The sequence below is a fragment of the Pavona decussata genome, unplaced genomic scaffold (assembly GCF_977016875.1).
Source record: "Pavona decussata unplaced genomic scaffold, jaPavDecu1.1 SCAFFOLD_154, whole genome shotgun sequence".
Taxonomy (NCBI): Eukaryota; Metazoa; Cnidaria; class Anthozoa; order Scleractinia; family Agariciidae; genus Pavona; species Pavona decussata.
In genome coordinates, this window is record NW_028145566.1 from 887,501 (window position 1) to 902,500 (window position 15,000).

At 40.1% G+C, this 15,000-nt stretch overlaps 3 protein-coding genes and 1 pseudogene across 6 annotated transcripts in view; 1 reads left to right on the top strand and 3 right to left on the bottom strand.

Moving 5' to 3' along the window:
• Positions 1 to 4,795, bottom strand: part of LOC146466073 (dual specificity protein kinase shkB-like) — a 15,221-nt gene extending 10,426 nt beyond the window's left edge. Inside the window, exons 1-2 of one of the 3 annotated variants that reach the window (XM_085127789.1) lie at positions 4,701 to 4,795; positions 2,766 to 3,120 (exon numbers count right to left, since the gene is read on the bottom strand). In XM_085127789.1, coding sequence (XP_084983915.1) covers positions 2,766 to 3,040 — 275 coding nt within the window. In that variant the 5' untranslated portion in view covers positions 3,041 to 3,120; positions 4,701 to 4,795. Of the gene's footprint in view, positions 1 to 2,765; positions 3,121 to 4,692 lie in introns of all 3 variants that reach the window. The other 2 variants (XM_085127790.1, XM_085127791.1) reach the window with 2 other exon arrangements.
• Positions 1 to 15,000, top strand: part of LOC146466047 (uncharacterized) — a 451,139-nt pseudogene that overhangs the window by 381,948 nt on the left and 54,191 nt on the right.
• On the bottom strand, positions 252 to 2,722 carry LOC146466074 (uncharacterized). The gene is made up of 2 exons (XM_085127794.1): positions 2,123 to 2,722; positions 252 to 523 (listed from the first exon to the last, which is right to left on the bottom strand). The coding sequence occupies exons 1-2, from the start codon at positions 2,582 to 2,584 to the stop codon at positions 317 to 319; spliced, it is 669 nt and encodes a 222-aa protein (XP_084983920.1). The 5' UTR covers positions 2,585 to 2,722; the 3' UTR covers positions 252 to 316.
• Positions 8,542 to 15,000, bottom strand: part of LOC146466075 (putative serine/threonine-protein kinase DDB_G0271682) — a 21,192-nt gene continuing 14,733 nt past the window's right edge. For both annotated transcript variants that reach the window (XM_085127845.1, XM_085127843.1), the window contains exons 2-3: positions 10,907 to 11,858; positions 8,542 to 10,196 (exon numbers count right to left, since the gene is read on the bottom strand). In XM_085127845.1, coding sequence (XP_084983971.1) covers positions 9,894 to 10,196; positions 10,907 to 11,737 — 1,134 coding nt within the window. In that variant the 5' untranslated portion in view covers positions 11,738 to 11,858 and the 3' untranslated portion in view covers positions 8,542 to 9,893. The remainder of the gene's footprint in view (positions 10,197 to 10,906; positions 11,859 to 15,000) is intronic.

Below are 15,000 nucleotides of genomic sequence, written 5' to 3' on the forward strand. Positions count from 1 at the left end.
TCCCCTTTCACGTACATAAAACAAAAAAAATTGACGGTGACCGTAATCCTTGTACTGGAGTTTCTGCCAGGAATCTCTGGTCAGGTCTGCTTTCCGTTCTCAAGCTTGTATTTAATTTAAAGCTTTTCGGTCCAAGGTCTGTTTTTGCGACCCTTTTAAACACTATTATTTTAAGTTGCGAGGATGAGAAAGGCACCTAAAGGCACTTCCAGCATGGTCTACCAAGTACAAACTCCCTCCCACCCCCTCCCTCTGGGGGCGATCATTTTAACAAAGGTAAAACCACTCCAAGTAGCTTGATCACTGGGAATCATCACTACAGATCTGTCACTTGCGGTCCCTCGAGTTCTTGAATAATCTCTCCCATGTCTGGCCTCGCTCTGGGCTCTATTTGCACACACCATCTCACGAGACGTCGAAAATTACAGTTCGTCTGGTCTATTTGCCTTTCACGTTGTCTCGGATCTGGTTGTTCTCTGATGCACATCTCACAGAGGAGAACACCAAAACTGTACACATCAACCTATGGACAGCAAATACATTCACTGATATCAAAACTTCCTAGCACTTATAGATTGGTAACGAAACAAGTACTTCTCAAACGCTTTCATTGCATTGAGTTGTCAATGACTAGCAAAGAATGTAGACTTAGGAAGGGAGAGTGAAAGACTGAAGTTTGTTATTGAATAGCTCCGACACCAAACTGATGGCTGCTCATACATGAAATCACTGTTGGTACTGTCGTGGTTTAGAGTATTGAGGGATGAAGTGAAAATATCGATATCGCGACAGAAACCAGGTATCGATTCGATTGGCTTAGCGGCCATGGTACATGAGCCATTATACCATGGCCGAGAAATGGCGATCATTAATTTGTCTGCTGGTTATCCTTGCACAGTGAAATCAGTAAGATCTAGCAATATTCCTTGATTGTTTAATAAAACAATTATTCCACTTGCGCTCGTTGGATATGAGATGATTATAACCAACTCGGCGCTGCGCGCCTCGTTGGCTATCTATCGTCTCATATCCAACACGCGCTCGTGGAATAACTGTTAAATACAGTCGAACCTCCTGTAAGCGACCACCCATAATGTCAAGGATATGTGGTCGCTTACCAGAGGTCAGACCACAGGGGGTCTAAATTTCGGGTAATTTATATCTGGTAATTAGGGAGACCTAACCCTGTTGCCAGTGCTTATCGAAACCCATAGTAATAACGTTTCTTAGCTACAAGTATATTAAGACTGGTCCAAAATTATTCTAGGCAAAACGGGTCTATGGTGATTGTTGTTTGTGTCTCACAAATTACCGATTAAGACAATTCTTGTGAAAGAAACTTGGACTCTTTTATTACTCCAGGTGGCGCTGTCTAAATTTTTCAGAGAACGGAACATAAGCAAAAACTTAACAAGTCTTTTATAAAACCTGTGATGTACGTGGTTACAAGCATTACAAGCATTAAAACACCTGTAGGTTGCAAAACAATTCCATACTTGCGTGTCAGTTGCGTTGCGTTTTTTGACGAACAAGAACAGTAGTCCTGAATACTGTATCTATAGTATGTGTATTTTATGCTAATGCTAAGCTATTTCGGAAGACACTTCCGGTAGCTCCGACTGTGAGATTTACGGCGTCCGTTCCATTGATGTGGCCTACGTGTTTCAGCGACACACTTTTCAATTTCCGCCCGTGAGATATTCAGCAGATTGTATGTCAAGTGGTCGCCTACGGGAGGTTAAGAACAATTGAATGTTTTTAAAAATCATTTCTAAAAGTGGTCGCTTACGAGAGGTGGTCGCCTATGAGAGGTTCCATCTATAGTGATTTGACTTGAAAACTTTTGGTATTTTGGAAAAGTGGTCGCTAATGAGAGGTGGTCGCTTACGAGAGGTGGTCGCAAAGGGAGGTTCGACTGTAGTCCATCACGTTTGTTAATGCCTAGAGGCTCAAGGGATTGGCTTTCTGAATGATGTTCGCTTCGCGAGCTTTCTTAAAAGAATCGCGTCTGAATGCCTGTTGCTAAGAAAGTGTTCTGAAACCGCAGTATAGATATAACCATTAGGGTTGAGTATAGGACATCTTTAGTTGATCACAACTAACCGATCCAACATAAACTAACCTTACAGCTTATAGGGTGATCCGGATTTTCATTCTTAGACTCAGGCGCGCTGTAGATCACAGCGCCTGCGTAATTTATGTTGCTTTCACGTACAAAGTTAGCTGTGCCATAATCCGACAGTTTGGCTCTCCACTGACCACCATATCTCCATAGCAACACATTGCCACTACTTACATCGTTGTGGACAATGGGTTTCGGTTTCTGGTGCAAGTAGTTGAGCGCTCGAGCCACATCCAGAGAAATAACAGGCACTTCGTCTGCAGAAAGAAGTTGCCCTCCACGCGGATTAAGGTAAAGTCTTTCTCTTAGACTGCAGTCCAGGAGCTCTGTTACTAGCAATGGCCTTTCATCTGTGGTTGCTCCAATAAACTGCAGCAGACAAGGATGACGGCATTTTGAAGCCATGCCCACTTCTCGCTCAAACACACGTCTGGTATTGGGAGACATAATGTTTTCGTTCATTTGTTTTACAGCGACATCACAGCCATGAAATTTTCCCCGATAAACAATTCCCCAAACTCCTCGCCCGAGTTCCACATATGTAATTTGGATATCATTCCGGTTAGTGACCCAGTCACGCACATTTGGTGCTTCTCTCGATTGTCTCTCAAAAAAATTAACACGTTCTTGACTCCTTGATAACTGACTTTGTTCTTCTCTCAATTGTGTTTCCAGTTCATTAACACGTGCTTGACTACTTGAAAACTCGCGACTTCGCAGATTTTCTGCTTCTCTCAATTGCCTCTCCAGTTCATCAACGCGTTCTTGAGTCCTTGATAAATGATTTTCCAGCTCGAGTTCTCTGTCTTGTTTCGCAATTAACTGACTCTCCAGTTCAGTTACTCGTTGCCGTTCCGTTTGTAAAGGGCTCACTCGACTCGACAGTCGTCTGTGCAAGTTGCTCAAATGCTGTCCCATTGTTAGGTCTCACTATTACTTTTCTTTGTACCTCTGTAAAGCCCTCAGTTTAGCTCCGTCCACCGCAACGACTTGTTCACCTTGAAAAATAAATTCAGAGCCGTTGTTTCGTAAGTTAGTGAAACATTCCCAAACACTTTGAGAAACAGCGAAGAAAAACTAGCCATTAAACATAACTGAAGAACGCAGGCAACGATACAGGATAAGTATTTCTTGATTGCCTCTCGTTGCCACCAGAAAATAAAATAGCATTGGTCAATCTAAAGCACACGTTGCTGCCACTTCTGTAGTTCATGTTTTAAGACAAGTAATTAATTGATTAGCCGCGTCGCCAGCCGTCCGGCTGAACGTGACGTCACCAGGCAACTCGGCTTGCGCTCGCTCGATAACCGCAAATAGCGCCTGGGTACGAGGCTGGTACTTGTTCTTTAAATAAACATAAACAGTCGCTCAAAGTGTCTGAGTCGTCTCGATCCATCAAAAAGTAAGGATAACAAATCTCCGGCAACAAGTAAACGGCGGCTCTTAAAGGCAGCATAAATGTCTTTCTTTTCGCTTCACTGACATGGCTAATTGAAAGTGAAAGCTTCCGGGTTAGTACCCAGCGCACTATACATGATAAGAGATAGGAACCGATCGATTCAATGCAATTCAGAATGGTTATTGCTGATTTTAAATACGATATGGTTGTTAACCTAACCCAGAGCGAAGAGGAATATACTTGTAATGAGTTATCACCAGTTTTCTAACGTGTGTACATAAACGAAAGCTCACCAAGCATAACAAACTTCGTGCAGAAACCGAAATATGATTGGAAATGAACACAACGAGGAGACGATCGTTCTTCTCTCGGCTTGTTCTCTCTCCTATTTCATCAGTGCCAAAGGGAAAGGAGATGACGCGAACCCATAGCATTGCGTATATATAAATAAACGTATGTCATCAGTTTGCACTAAAGTGGTAAAGTTGCAACGGAAATTGCTTTAAACATGTGATAGTTCAGTTAAAGCAAATGCGAGCCAAACAACATCACAGTTGGTTACTGACTTAACCTTCTTCATTCCACTTCATTATTAAAAGCAGTATCTACACAATTGAAACATTTCTTTTACCGTCGGATTACAACTAAGGCCAGCGACACACCTGGCGATTTCATTCGCCGATCGCGGCGAATTTGATCGCCAGCGAAAATCGCTTGCGATTTTCGCACCCGAATAATGCAGTCACGCTTGGCGATTTTTTTCACCGATCGCGGCGATGTGGCAGTTTCGAAAAGTCATGTGATATCATAAAATTGTCCAACCTGATGGATTGACTTTACTGACGATTCACAATGATGAGCGTAGAAAATCGCAGGAACGAGCACACTTGGCGAATGCTTATTACGAATTTAATTGCCGAAATCTGACATGCCAGATATCGGCGATTTTACACACCGATCGCAGCGATTGGCGAAAATCGCGATCGCTGCACCGGGCACACCTGACGATTTTTGCCGATCGCTGTTTAAAATCACTAAATGCGTCGCTGGCTTAAAGTGTCCGAGCTTTGTATCACTTGAGAGCAAGTCTGTCTATGATCGGAATCAACAAATCGTCCAAATAGTTCATGATTTCTTTTCCAGTGTAAATAGTCTTTAACTAGTCTATAACTCACTTACTTTTCGTTGCGAAATCTCTTTTTCTAAGCACTGATTGTAAAGTTTTCTTCCAAAGTAGTTCGTCTTCAGACTATAGATCTAAAATTGTGTGCCGGTTGTTTCTAGTACAATGCAATATACTGATTATTTTTAAAGATCACTGACCCACAAAATTTTATAAGAAGTACAACCGCTTATGATCAAGTAGTAACTGAAGCCTTCCATGGCAACGCAATGTTTTCAAAGTTAAGAATGAAAAAATGCTAGCAGTTTCCGCTAGTGTCATGAGAATTGCACGTGGCCGTTGCGTGAGCAAAGCTTTTACGGCAGTGCTTTTGCTTTCATGATGTGAATTGCTCTACGAATGATCCTTATGTCTTGGTAAAGAGGTTGAACTATACTAAAGCTACGAAATGCGAATGCGTTACGCACAACTGCTCTGGATGAACTGACAACAATATGCTGAATATGAAATGACACAATTCTGGGTTTTGTGGCACAGAAATTAATTATCTATAAACGTAAACCATTGCCTATTCCGTTATTACACTCGCAAAACCTAATAATTGGTGGCAATGTCATCGAGCGTGTCAATACCTATAAGATCTTAGTAGTTATTATGGAAAATGACCTGAAGTGGAACTGTCATGTTGATTACATTGTTAAGAAACCTTGTAAGAAGTTATACTCCCTTAGAGTACTGCGCAGAGCCAGGGTGTGCCAACCCAACATCTTGAGGATATACCTTAGCACAATTCGGCCAGTTTTAAAGTATGCTGTACCAGTCTGGCAGGACATTCCTGCCTACCTGTCCGAAGCCATAGAACGAGTGCAAAAAAAGGGCACTTAACATAATCTACCCCGAGGCAGAGTCATATGCTCAAGCCTTACAGTTAGGTAAACTAGATAGGTTAGATGATAGAAGAGTACACTTGTGCTACAAATGTATGGCGAAAATGAAGTCCCCCAGCCATCCTCTGCACCACCGGCTTCCCATCCCAATCCTGGATGCGCCTAATTATTACACCTTAAGGCAGAAAACACAAAAGTATTATCTTTTCCGGAACATTCAGGTCTGTAGGACAAAGAGAGTGGAGGACTTTTTTACATTTAAATATTTTAGGTGATTTAATTGTTATTATCATTGTTATAACTGTAAATTAATATACATTAGATAATAGTTTCCTTAAGATTGTAAATTGTACTCGATAATTCAGTTCTTTTACTACAAGTAAATAAACTTACTTATAACCTGCATAGATATTAGTAGCCTCAGCAGGTTACAATATAAGGTACTGGTCAAAAAGTACAGGAGGCGTAGAGGGGGAGGGGGTGGGCCGAAGCATTTTGAAATGGGGTGGATAAAAAACACATGGCCCACCCCCTCTTTTTGGCACAAAACTGACTGACCCACCCCTAAATGAAAGTTTGAGTTTACATGACCCACCCCTTATTTAACATGGATTTTTTTTCGGTTGCCATGCAATCCAAGCAGGGTTCTAGCTAGGATTTATTGTTTGGGAGAGAAGTCCCAAGTGGCCGAAGGCCACGAGCTTGCCTTCCTTTGGGGGGTCCGGGGGCATGCTCCCCCGGAAAGTTTTTGAAATGAATATGCGCTGAGATGCAACCTGGTGCATTTTGAGACCATTTGGATAAATGTTAAAGTGGTATTTTATTTTGTTTTTTAGTCGTGATCACGTTCTAACGATATTACACTTAGCTCTGATATTTGCTAACGTGAACAGAAGAGTTACCCGACACGTCTAATTCCACAAATATTTATACATACTCGTTGAAATGTTAGTACGTGAATAAAATAAATAAACTCAACAAAGGCAATAAACTCAACAACGGGACTTTTCCATTTCTTACCAATGCTCGTAACTACCTGTAAATAAAAACTGATGCGGTAGATGATAAACAGAATGTACGGCACAACAGCACAATACCCGAGGCTGCTGTAAGGCCAGCAGTTTGTAATACTCCATGTTCCTTGCCCTATAGTGTCCTTAGACAGGGAAAACTTACTTCATGTGCACTGACCTCGCCGTGTCTGGACGATTTTTCCGATATAGTTTCTTTTGTACTGTAATGATAACAATATTTTTTTGTGGGGAGGGGGGGGGGGAGCTGGGCATTTTGGGGGGAAGCTTCTACCCCTCAAATACCCTAGATAGAACCCTACTAAAGAAATCATAAATCTCCGGCCCGCTTCGTGAGGAATTAGTAAAGAATTCAGCAAAGTACACTTAACGATACATCGCTATTACTGTCACTCTAACTGCTGGAAGCCACTTTTGGTAGATATTGTCATCATCCGAGGTATCACTCCCAGCTTCGTGCAGAACACAGTCTTCGCATGCTTCTGGGCTGCTGGCACTCGATTTAGAGCCACTTGCGTCTTTTCGATTGTTGGATTGTGACATTCGATATACAGATTAAAGACAGAAACTCTTTGCTTTCTCAGCAAATCCTTAATTACAGAGGAGTTTCCCCCACTCCACATCCTCATAGGTCAAGTAACTCTCCCTTTCTACTTTCTCCCTTTTGTTTCATCATGTTAAGGTACGCAAGGTGATGGATGTTTCTCACTACAAGGTCTTGATCTACTGCATACTTCTCAGAGAAATTTTGAATGTTGCTTTCGTTTTCTAGTGAAATTTCACCTGTATGTTGGCAGATAAATGTGTGGCTTTTCCTCTTAAAAAATAGGATGACCCACCCCCATGGGTAGCTGAAAATTGCACGACCCACCCCTTACCAAGGGCTCAAAAACTGACGACCCACCCCCTCTCTGCTCCGACCCACTCCAGCCTATATTTTTAGACTAGTTCCTAAACTAGTTTTTCAAAACCCGTTGACCTCGATCGTCCCGTCCATTGTAGTACAATGAATGTTGTGCCGCCAGCGCTAATAACACTAATAACACATGATTTTGGGATCAGAGGGAAGGGGGATTTGGAACCTCGCCCTGACGCTTGGCACTCACCCAAACCAGTGCCCATGCTTCTTGGCGTCTGCTGCGCAGGCTAGTGATAAGTTGCCTTCTTCTGTAGGCGTTAATTACTTCTAAGCCTTTATCTCGAGCGCCAAACCTGGATGGCCAAAGTCTTAAATTAGGGTTTTCTAACCTTTACATGATTGTCTAGCTGCCTCAAGAACTTCATTTTCGTGGTAGAGTGCTCCTCTTCAAGGAGTGACCCAAAAGATTTATAAAGGTGTTTGTAACCAAAAACAACTATATTCGTGCAAATTGATCATGTTCAGCGGTTGATATGTGGCCGGTTAACTACCACGTTGACCCCACCTCAAGTCCTCGATCGATGGCTGACAAGGAGAAGTACAATCGTGGCGAGGAGGTGTGATTGATTTCGGCCCTACACAAACTTTTTTGAGTACTCATGCTTCCCGCCCTCCACAAAACTGATCATTTCTAAATTTCAATTTGATTTTGAAACAGGCGGCATCTCTATTTCTTTTCTTCGGCTTTCTCGGTGATTCCCTTCTAACTACAGTCAACTCTCGCCTTACGGACACCCCGATAATAAGTACAGCAGCTAAATCCCCGGCTTAAATAGATTACAGACGTTTGATTAAAATAAATTCCGCTATTACGGACTCTCGCTATCAAGAACACCAACTCGCGGTCCCGAGCTGAGGGTGTTCGCAATAAAGGGAGTTGGCTGCATAGGTCACGTGCGAAAACTAAACCGATCTTGATGTTAAATCGTTAAACCCGTGAGCTCCAAATTAAACTTCGCCACATGCTTACTCGTACTTCTTGTGGGTTGGGTGTTTTGTTGCTTAATTATTTATTGGAATGTGAATTGTTCCGGTATAAAATAACTTCCCCTTGGTATTCTTGTTAAACCCTCCTCAGAGAAAAAAACTTTAACAAGGCTCATTGCTGTGTGTTGGTTGTTAGTAGATATCTATAAATACTCTACATATAAACGTTTAAGGCAATTTAATTTGATTCACCTATGCGGTAAACCTCTCTGCTTGTAGAGACCCAGTGTCTCTACGCCGATGTTAAGAACAACTGAACACTTTGATTTGCGTTGAACTGTATTATTATTCCATGCAAATTAGCAAATAAACTTTCATCACGCCGAGCGAATGAACTGGAACAAACAAATAAACAAGCCAACCAACGATATAAACCAACGATTCAATGAAATGAGTACAAATACATTGAAATTGGAAAATAATACGCCGAACAAAGAAACTAGCAAACAAAATCGACAGATATAAGATCTACCTACAAGTTTTTCGTGCCTAGATCACGGAAAAAACCGAATAAGCTTGAACACACAAAAATACTAAATATGCCATGTGCTTTTATCAAAACTCAACATCTAATTCGCAGAGAACAGTCAATGAGGCCAGCGGCTCACTGTATTTAAGCCGTTCTGAAATGTCCTACTTAAAGCCAACACTGCTCTTGGAAAGTCCTACATATATAGTAGTAGTAGTTGCATTTATTTATACACGATTTTAAAAAACCGTGTTATAAATAAATATAAAAATGTAATGAAAATATCACACATTAACAATAAAAAAGCTAAGGCTGTCCTAAAACAAAATATATTATTTACAGAACGATACTTTTCAGTTTATTTTTAAAACACTTTGTACCGGATAGCTCCCTTGTTTGTGTATCCAGAGAGTTCCAAAGGCTTATTGATTTACTTGAAATGTATACATCAATAAATGAAGTGTTCAAAATAAATAGATAAGGGAGTTAGTTCTAGTTCTAAAGAAACTATAGTGCTACATTGGCCGGGAAATGGAGACGAATATTATCTTTTCTCGACAGAGTTGAGAAGGTAATTTGGCCGCCGTAAAGAGATTGAGGAGCTGAACTGAACTTCGTTATAGCAAATCTATCGCTCTTTTAAGGGGCCAACGCTTCAGTGAAACGTCAGCTCTTAGATTCGGCTCTTTACGCGTGTCACGGTGGCTAAATTTCATTATCAATCTAGTTGATAAAACCTAATATATATATGGCCAAAAGTTGCGGAGTAGTTTCTACCTTGAAGAGAAAATAATGAGAAAATAGTGAGAAAGCTTTTAAAGATGCAAAAATCACAGCATTAATTTACAAGGTTTAACTTAAAAGCCTTACAAACCGCACGCGATTTCATGTTCTAAAAACATGAATGTAAATAAGCTCTCGCCATAGGTCAAACGCTTCTCAGAAAGCTGTTAGGTCTAATCGTTCTTGAATGTTTGATACCTTTTACGTGAAAACGTTATAACACTCGAGTGCAGATCAACTTTTTTCCGTGACTTTGATGAACTCTTGGTGACTCTGTCCCTATTGCAATGCTCCAGTTTTTCAATAATCTCGCCCATATTTGGTCTCTCCGCAGGCTCTCTTTCTACACAGCGCCAAACGAGAGTTTGAAACTTGGTGTTCCTCATCTGGGATATTTGACTTTCGCGCTTTTCCGGATCTGGCTGCTTTCTAATGCACATTTCACAGAGAAGGACACCAAAACTGTAAACGTCAACCTACAAAACAAAAAAACGTAGAAAGTTGTATTAAGTTTGTCACAAACATAAGACTATTTGGTGAGTTGTCGAAGAAAGAGAATCGCTTGACCTTCAGCGATCATATTTCTTAAGATGGTCGTCAGTACCCCCCGAATCTCCCTAACTATCTTCTTCTTTGACCTAATTAGTGATCACTATTTATATCTGAAGGCTGAGGAACTGATTTATTGGTGACATGGTGTTCTAAGCGAATCCTCACATTTCCCCCATTTGAGGCAAGTGATCTGTATTGCTCAGGGTTACCCTGTATTAAATAAGCTCATCAGTTAGACGAATCTCGCTTACATCTTCCGGACATTCCTACAAACGTTGTATGAATTTTTAACTCGAAAGGTGTTTCTACGACAATGATTTCATTTTTTCACTATGGAACATAGGTTTCAACGGTCCATGGGCTGTTGGTTTCTGTAACCCAGAGCTGCCTCCCAAACGGATAAGGTATATGGTAAGACAGAACACAACACCGGTAACTCCGTGCCCTACTTCTTGCGAATCAAAGAGTTTGTTGGTTGGTTGTTGTTGTTTTTTTTTTTTGTTTGTTTGTTTGTTTTTCATTTTTGAGTTTTTTTAGCGTCCTCTTCAAGTTGTAAGTACGGATGTCAAGGATTCAAGGGCTCAACGTAATAACAAAACTAGTATTAATGGGACATGACTACAGACGAACTAACCTTACAGCTTATTGGTTGATCTGGGTCTTCATTCATGGTCTCAGGTGCGGAGTAGATGGCAGCGCCTGTGTCATTTCTTGTGCTTTGACGCACAAAATTAGCAGTGCCATAATCAGACAATTTGGCTCTCCATTGGTAACCTTGTTGCCGTAGCAATACATTAGCACTGCTGATATCACGGTGGATGATAGGTAGGGATTTCTGGTGCAAGTAGTTAATTGCTGCAGCTACATCCAGAGAAATGACGGAAACATCCTCAAGGGAAAGACGGGCGTCGTCTTTCGGGTACAGCTTTTCTCTCAAGCTGCAATCCATAAGCTCCGTTATTAGCAATGGCGTTCCATCGTCGCCAGTTGCCCCAAGAAATTGCAACAAAGAAGGATGGCGACATTTTGAGGCGATGTCCACTTCTCGCTCAAATAGATGCCTGTTATGATGAGACATGATGTTTTCGTACATTTGTTTCACAGCGACGTCACAACCATGGAATTTTCCCCGGTAAACAATTCCCCACGCTCCTCGTCCCAGCTCCTGATCTGTTAGTTGAATTTCATTTCGATTAATGAGCCATTCACGTGGACCAATCTCTTGCTGTTGTGTTTCTCTTTGTTGCTGTCGCAAGATTCTCATTTCCTCTTGGTTTGTTTCTAAGGTGCTCTGCAGTTCAGTTACAAGTCGTTGTTGCTCTCTAAAGCGTTCATCTTGTCCTTGCAAGTCATTCAATTGTCCTCTCAACCTTCTTATTACTTTTTTCTTTGATGTTAACTGACTCTCCAGCTTTTTCACTCGTTGATCGAGATCACTTACGTCCTGACTACACAGTTGTCCCATTGCAATCACTTCTTGGGTGTCAGTTATCACTTTTGCAATTTATTTCTTCCCTCTGGTTTTTGGTTTCTGAACGTTCTTTAAGGTCGTTTCCCTTGTGTCAGTTTTCCAGTAAATAGCCTTGCTATAAAATAAATAAACCAATAAAAAATAAATAGCTTGTAAATATTAAATAGGTAGGCAAATCCGAATAAATGTATGACTAGACAAATACATGTGTTGAACATTGCAAAAATGTTTTTAAAAAATGCATAAATAAACATGAACAAGTCACATAACAAAACTACGAATTAATTCATGAACAAATAAATGAATCAATTTAATACAATGTTTATTCATAGTGTGTAGGGGATTTCGACCTTTTTCGTGAACATTAGGCGCAACAAGAGACTGAGACTTACTCGTTTTGGAGACGAAAATACAAGAACGTAAAAAAAGTTAGACCTAGCCTTTTTCAAGTTGCAATGCAATTGCGACCCACGTTGCAGTTCATCTATGCACAGACAATTAAGATAGTTGTAGTACACTGTGGTGGTTATTTATCTCTGATATTGCCATGACGACTGCAAACAAAAGTCTCAAAATCAGCAAATTGGTGAAAAACCACCACCAAACTCGTAAACTATAGTACATAACAAATCGAATCGAAAAAGATCAGAAAATTCTGTATGCTTGATTTCAAATTTTTGGTTGTCAAAACGAAGTCAGGCAATTAAAATTCAAAAACCTAATGAGCAGAAGAAAAAACAATGGTAACAGAAAGCAGAATACAACTGTTGAGAAAGAAGAAAGAAGGGAGAAAGAAAAGACGGCATGTCCGACTTATCTGTGTTGAATCACCGCTGCTTAAGGCAGAAGCATCTCGACGTATATTGATGGATCAAAGAAACGTCGCTTACAGCCAGCATGCAGTCTAAAATCAATTTTTGTTTTAACTCTAGCGTCCTTTTAATGATTCTGTAAATTTTTTATCAAAAATGTGTAAAACTTTGGTGGCCTCAATTTATGACCTTAAGGCACATATTGACAACACATTTTCAAGTTATTTTATCAAAGCACTGTTTATGTTATAGTCCATCCACTATTAGGGGGTATGGGGGTTATCGAAGACACCACATCTGACAAATTTGTATTGGCTTTAAAATTTGAGTTGACACAGGAATATTCAGCTAGCAAGAGTCAGCATTGCTAGACTAAAAAAGAAAAGTGAGGTTTGAATCTCACTGTCACTTGGCCATGCAGTATAGACACCATCTTTTGAGGTTGAGAAAGGGGGAGGGGGCTACAAGCAGAGACCACCATTCATTTTGTGGTTTTCGTCGGTCCTGTTCGAGTATAGTAGTTTTGACTACTTCCCTGAGCTAATCAATGCTTTACAGGTAAAACAAGATCAATTTCCCATGTAACGATTGCTCTGAGTATCGCGACCTTACCGAAAGGAGCCATCTCTCTTTAAAGACCTTTAACGCGGTGAGCAGACTTTCTGCCTGTTTTTTACCAAAACGGTGGAGTGAGTAAATTAGCCAGATTCTTTTCGCCCCTTTATTTCATTGAATTTACTTTACGTTACTGCTACGTTACGTTGCTATTCTGTACTTTAGTATGTAGCGATTTCTGATTGTACGTCGAACGCCATTATAATTTATCGCGGGTGTCACGTGTCTAATAGGTAAGCGAAAAAAAATTGAGATTTCGATGGACTGCCAAATGACCCCCCGTCTCAATTTTTATCAGGGGCCAACTTTCCCATTCATGTATGGGAGCATGCAGTCTCGTTATTTCGTACCATGCTTGGATTCCGTTAAACCTTTTTATTGAAGTCTTATCTCTCCGAAATCCGGAATGTTATTTTAAACCGATTTGCCTTCGATGAACAACAGACATGCTGTCGTGCTGAATCGAACAAAACATGAACTAAACTCGATGGAGTTTGTATAAAGGGACCAGCAGACTGTGTACGTCTCGCAACTCAAGTTCAGAGGCTTTGTTTCTTTCACTTTTCGATGAACAACGACATATACGGGATCATTCGCGATGAACAATACGGTAGCATTATTATCTCTGTGAATTGTTGAGGTTGCTATCATGTATTTTTTCGGAATAAATGCTTAATGTATCATAGATAGTCTTCAATAACTCGTTATACAGCTATTTCAATTAACGTTGTCGGATCAAAGCTTAAAGACATCTTCAAAGAGGCTGCCACCTCATCCACTTGATATCCTAATATTTCTTTCATCCATCGTAAATCTTCACTAGACGGACGAGGCATAGCTGATTTTGATGAACTTATTCATAAAAAACCCACAGAATCTTGAAGTCTTATACTTTGATCCGACAACGTCAATTGAAAGAGCTGTATATATACACAAAAAGAAATTAAATTACAGTAAAACAATTTGCATTAAGTTTGTCATAAAAGAAGGTAATCACGTTCTTAAGAAAGACTGACAAGGTGTTCTACTCTCTGATAGCATTTGCAGCAATCCGAGGCATGTCGTTGTCTAGCTAACAAGACTTGCTTTTCCATCGTGGATTGTGCACCCAACAAACTACAACTTATGTTGAAGGAGGCAATGCACATCAAATGGGAGAATCCCATTTTAAATAAGCAGCTGAAACATGCTGACTTAACTCTCTCGTTCTGATATTAATCTTTCTTTTTTTTTTCATAACTTTGTGTTATAACCATTGTAATTATTTCAATTTTTACAATATTATTCCTTGTATTTAGTGTAGTGCTCGCGCATCTTAAATTTGTACGTTACTTTTTTCGAAATTTTGAATTGTATCACGTTTTAACTTTTATGTCATCGCTTGTATTAATTCAACCGAACTTGCAAACCAATTCACAACTGAAGATGATCGTTGAACGATCAAAACATGTCTTGTTTTAAACTTAAAGTTGTCCATTTCTTAAAAATATTTACTTCTCTGATAGAGGTAATTTATTCCATTGGCGGCAAACCCAAACAAAAAAAAGGAATTCTTAAAAACTTCTGTCCTACTGAAAGGGACATCAAATGTTAGATGATCAACGTTTCTTAGCAGCTTGTCGCAAGAGCGAAACGATACATAATCCAAAATATTTTAAGTAAATATATTATTAAAGCACACACAAAAGAATTTAAATTGTTAATTTCCATATGATATTGCAAAGGAAATAAATTTACTTAGGCGCTTGTGCTCAGAGTAATCCTTGACAGGAGTGAATCTAATAGCCCTATACGATGAATTTGTTCTAAGCTTGTCATGTTTCTTTTAGA

Coding starts and splice junctions, on each gene's coding strand:
- LOC146466074 (XM_085127794.1), bottom strand. CDS start 2,584: ATGAACGAAAACATTATGTCTCCCAATACCAGACGTGTGTTTGAGCGA. Junction 524..2,122: donor ATCACCCTATAAGCTGTAAG/GTTAGTTTATGT, acceptor TGCTGTCCATAG/GTTGATGTGTACAGTTTTGG.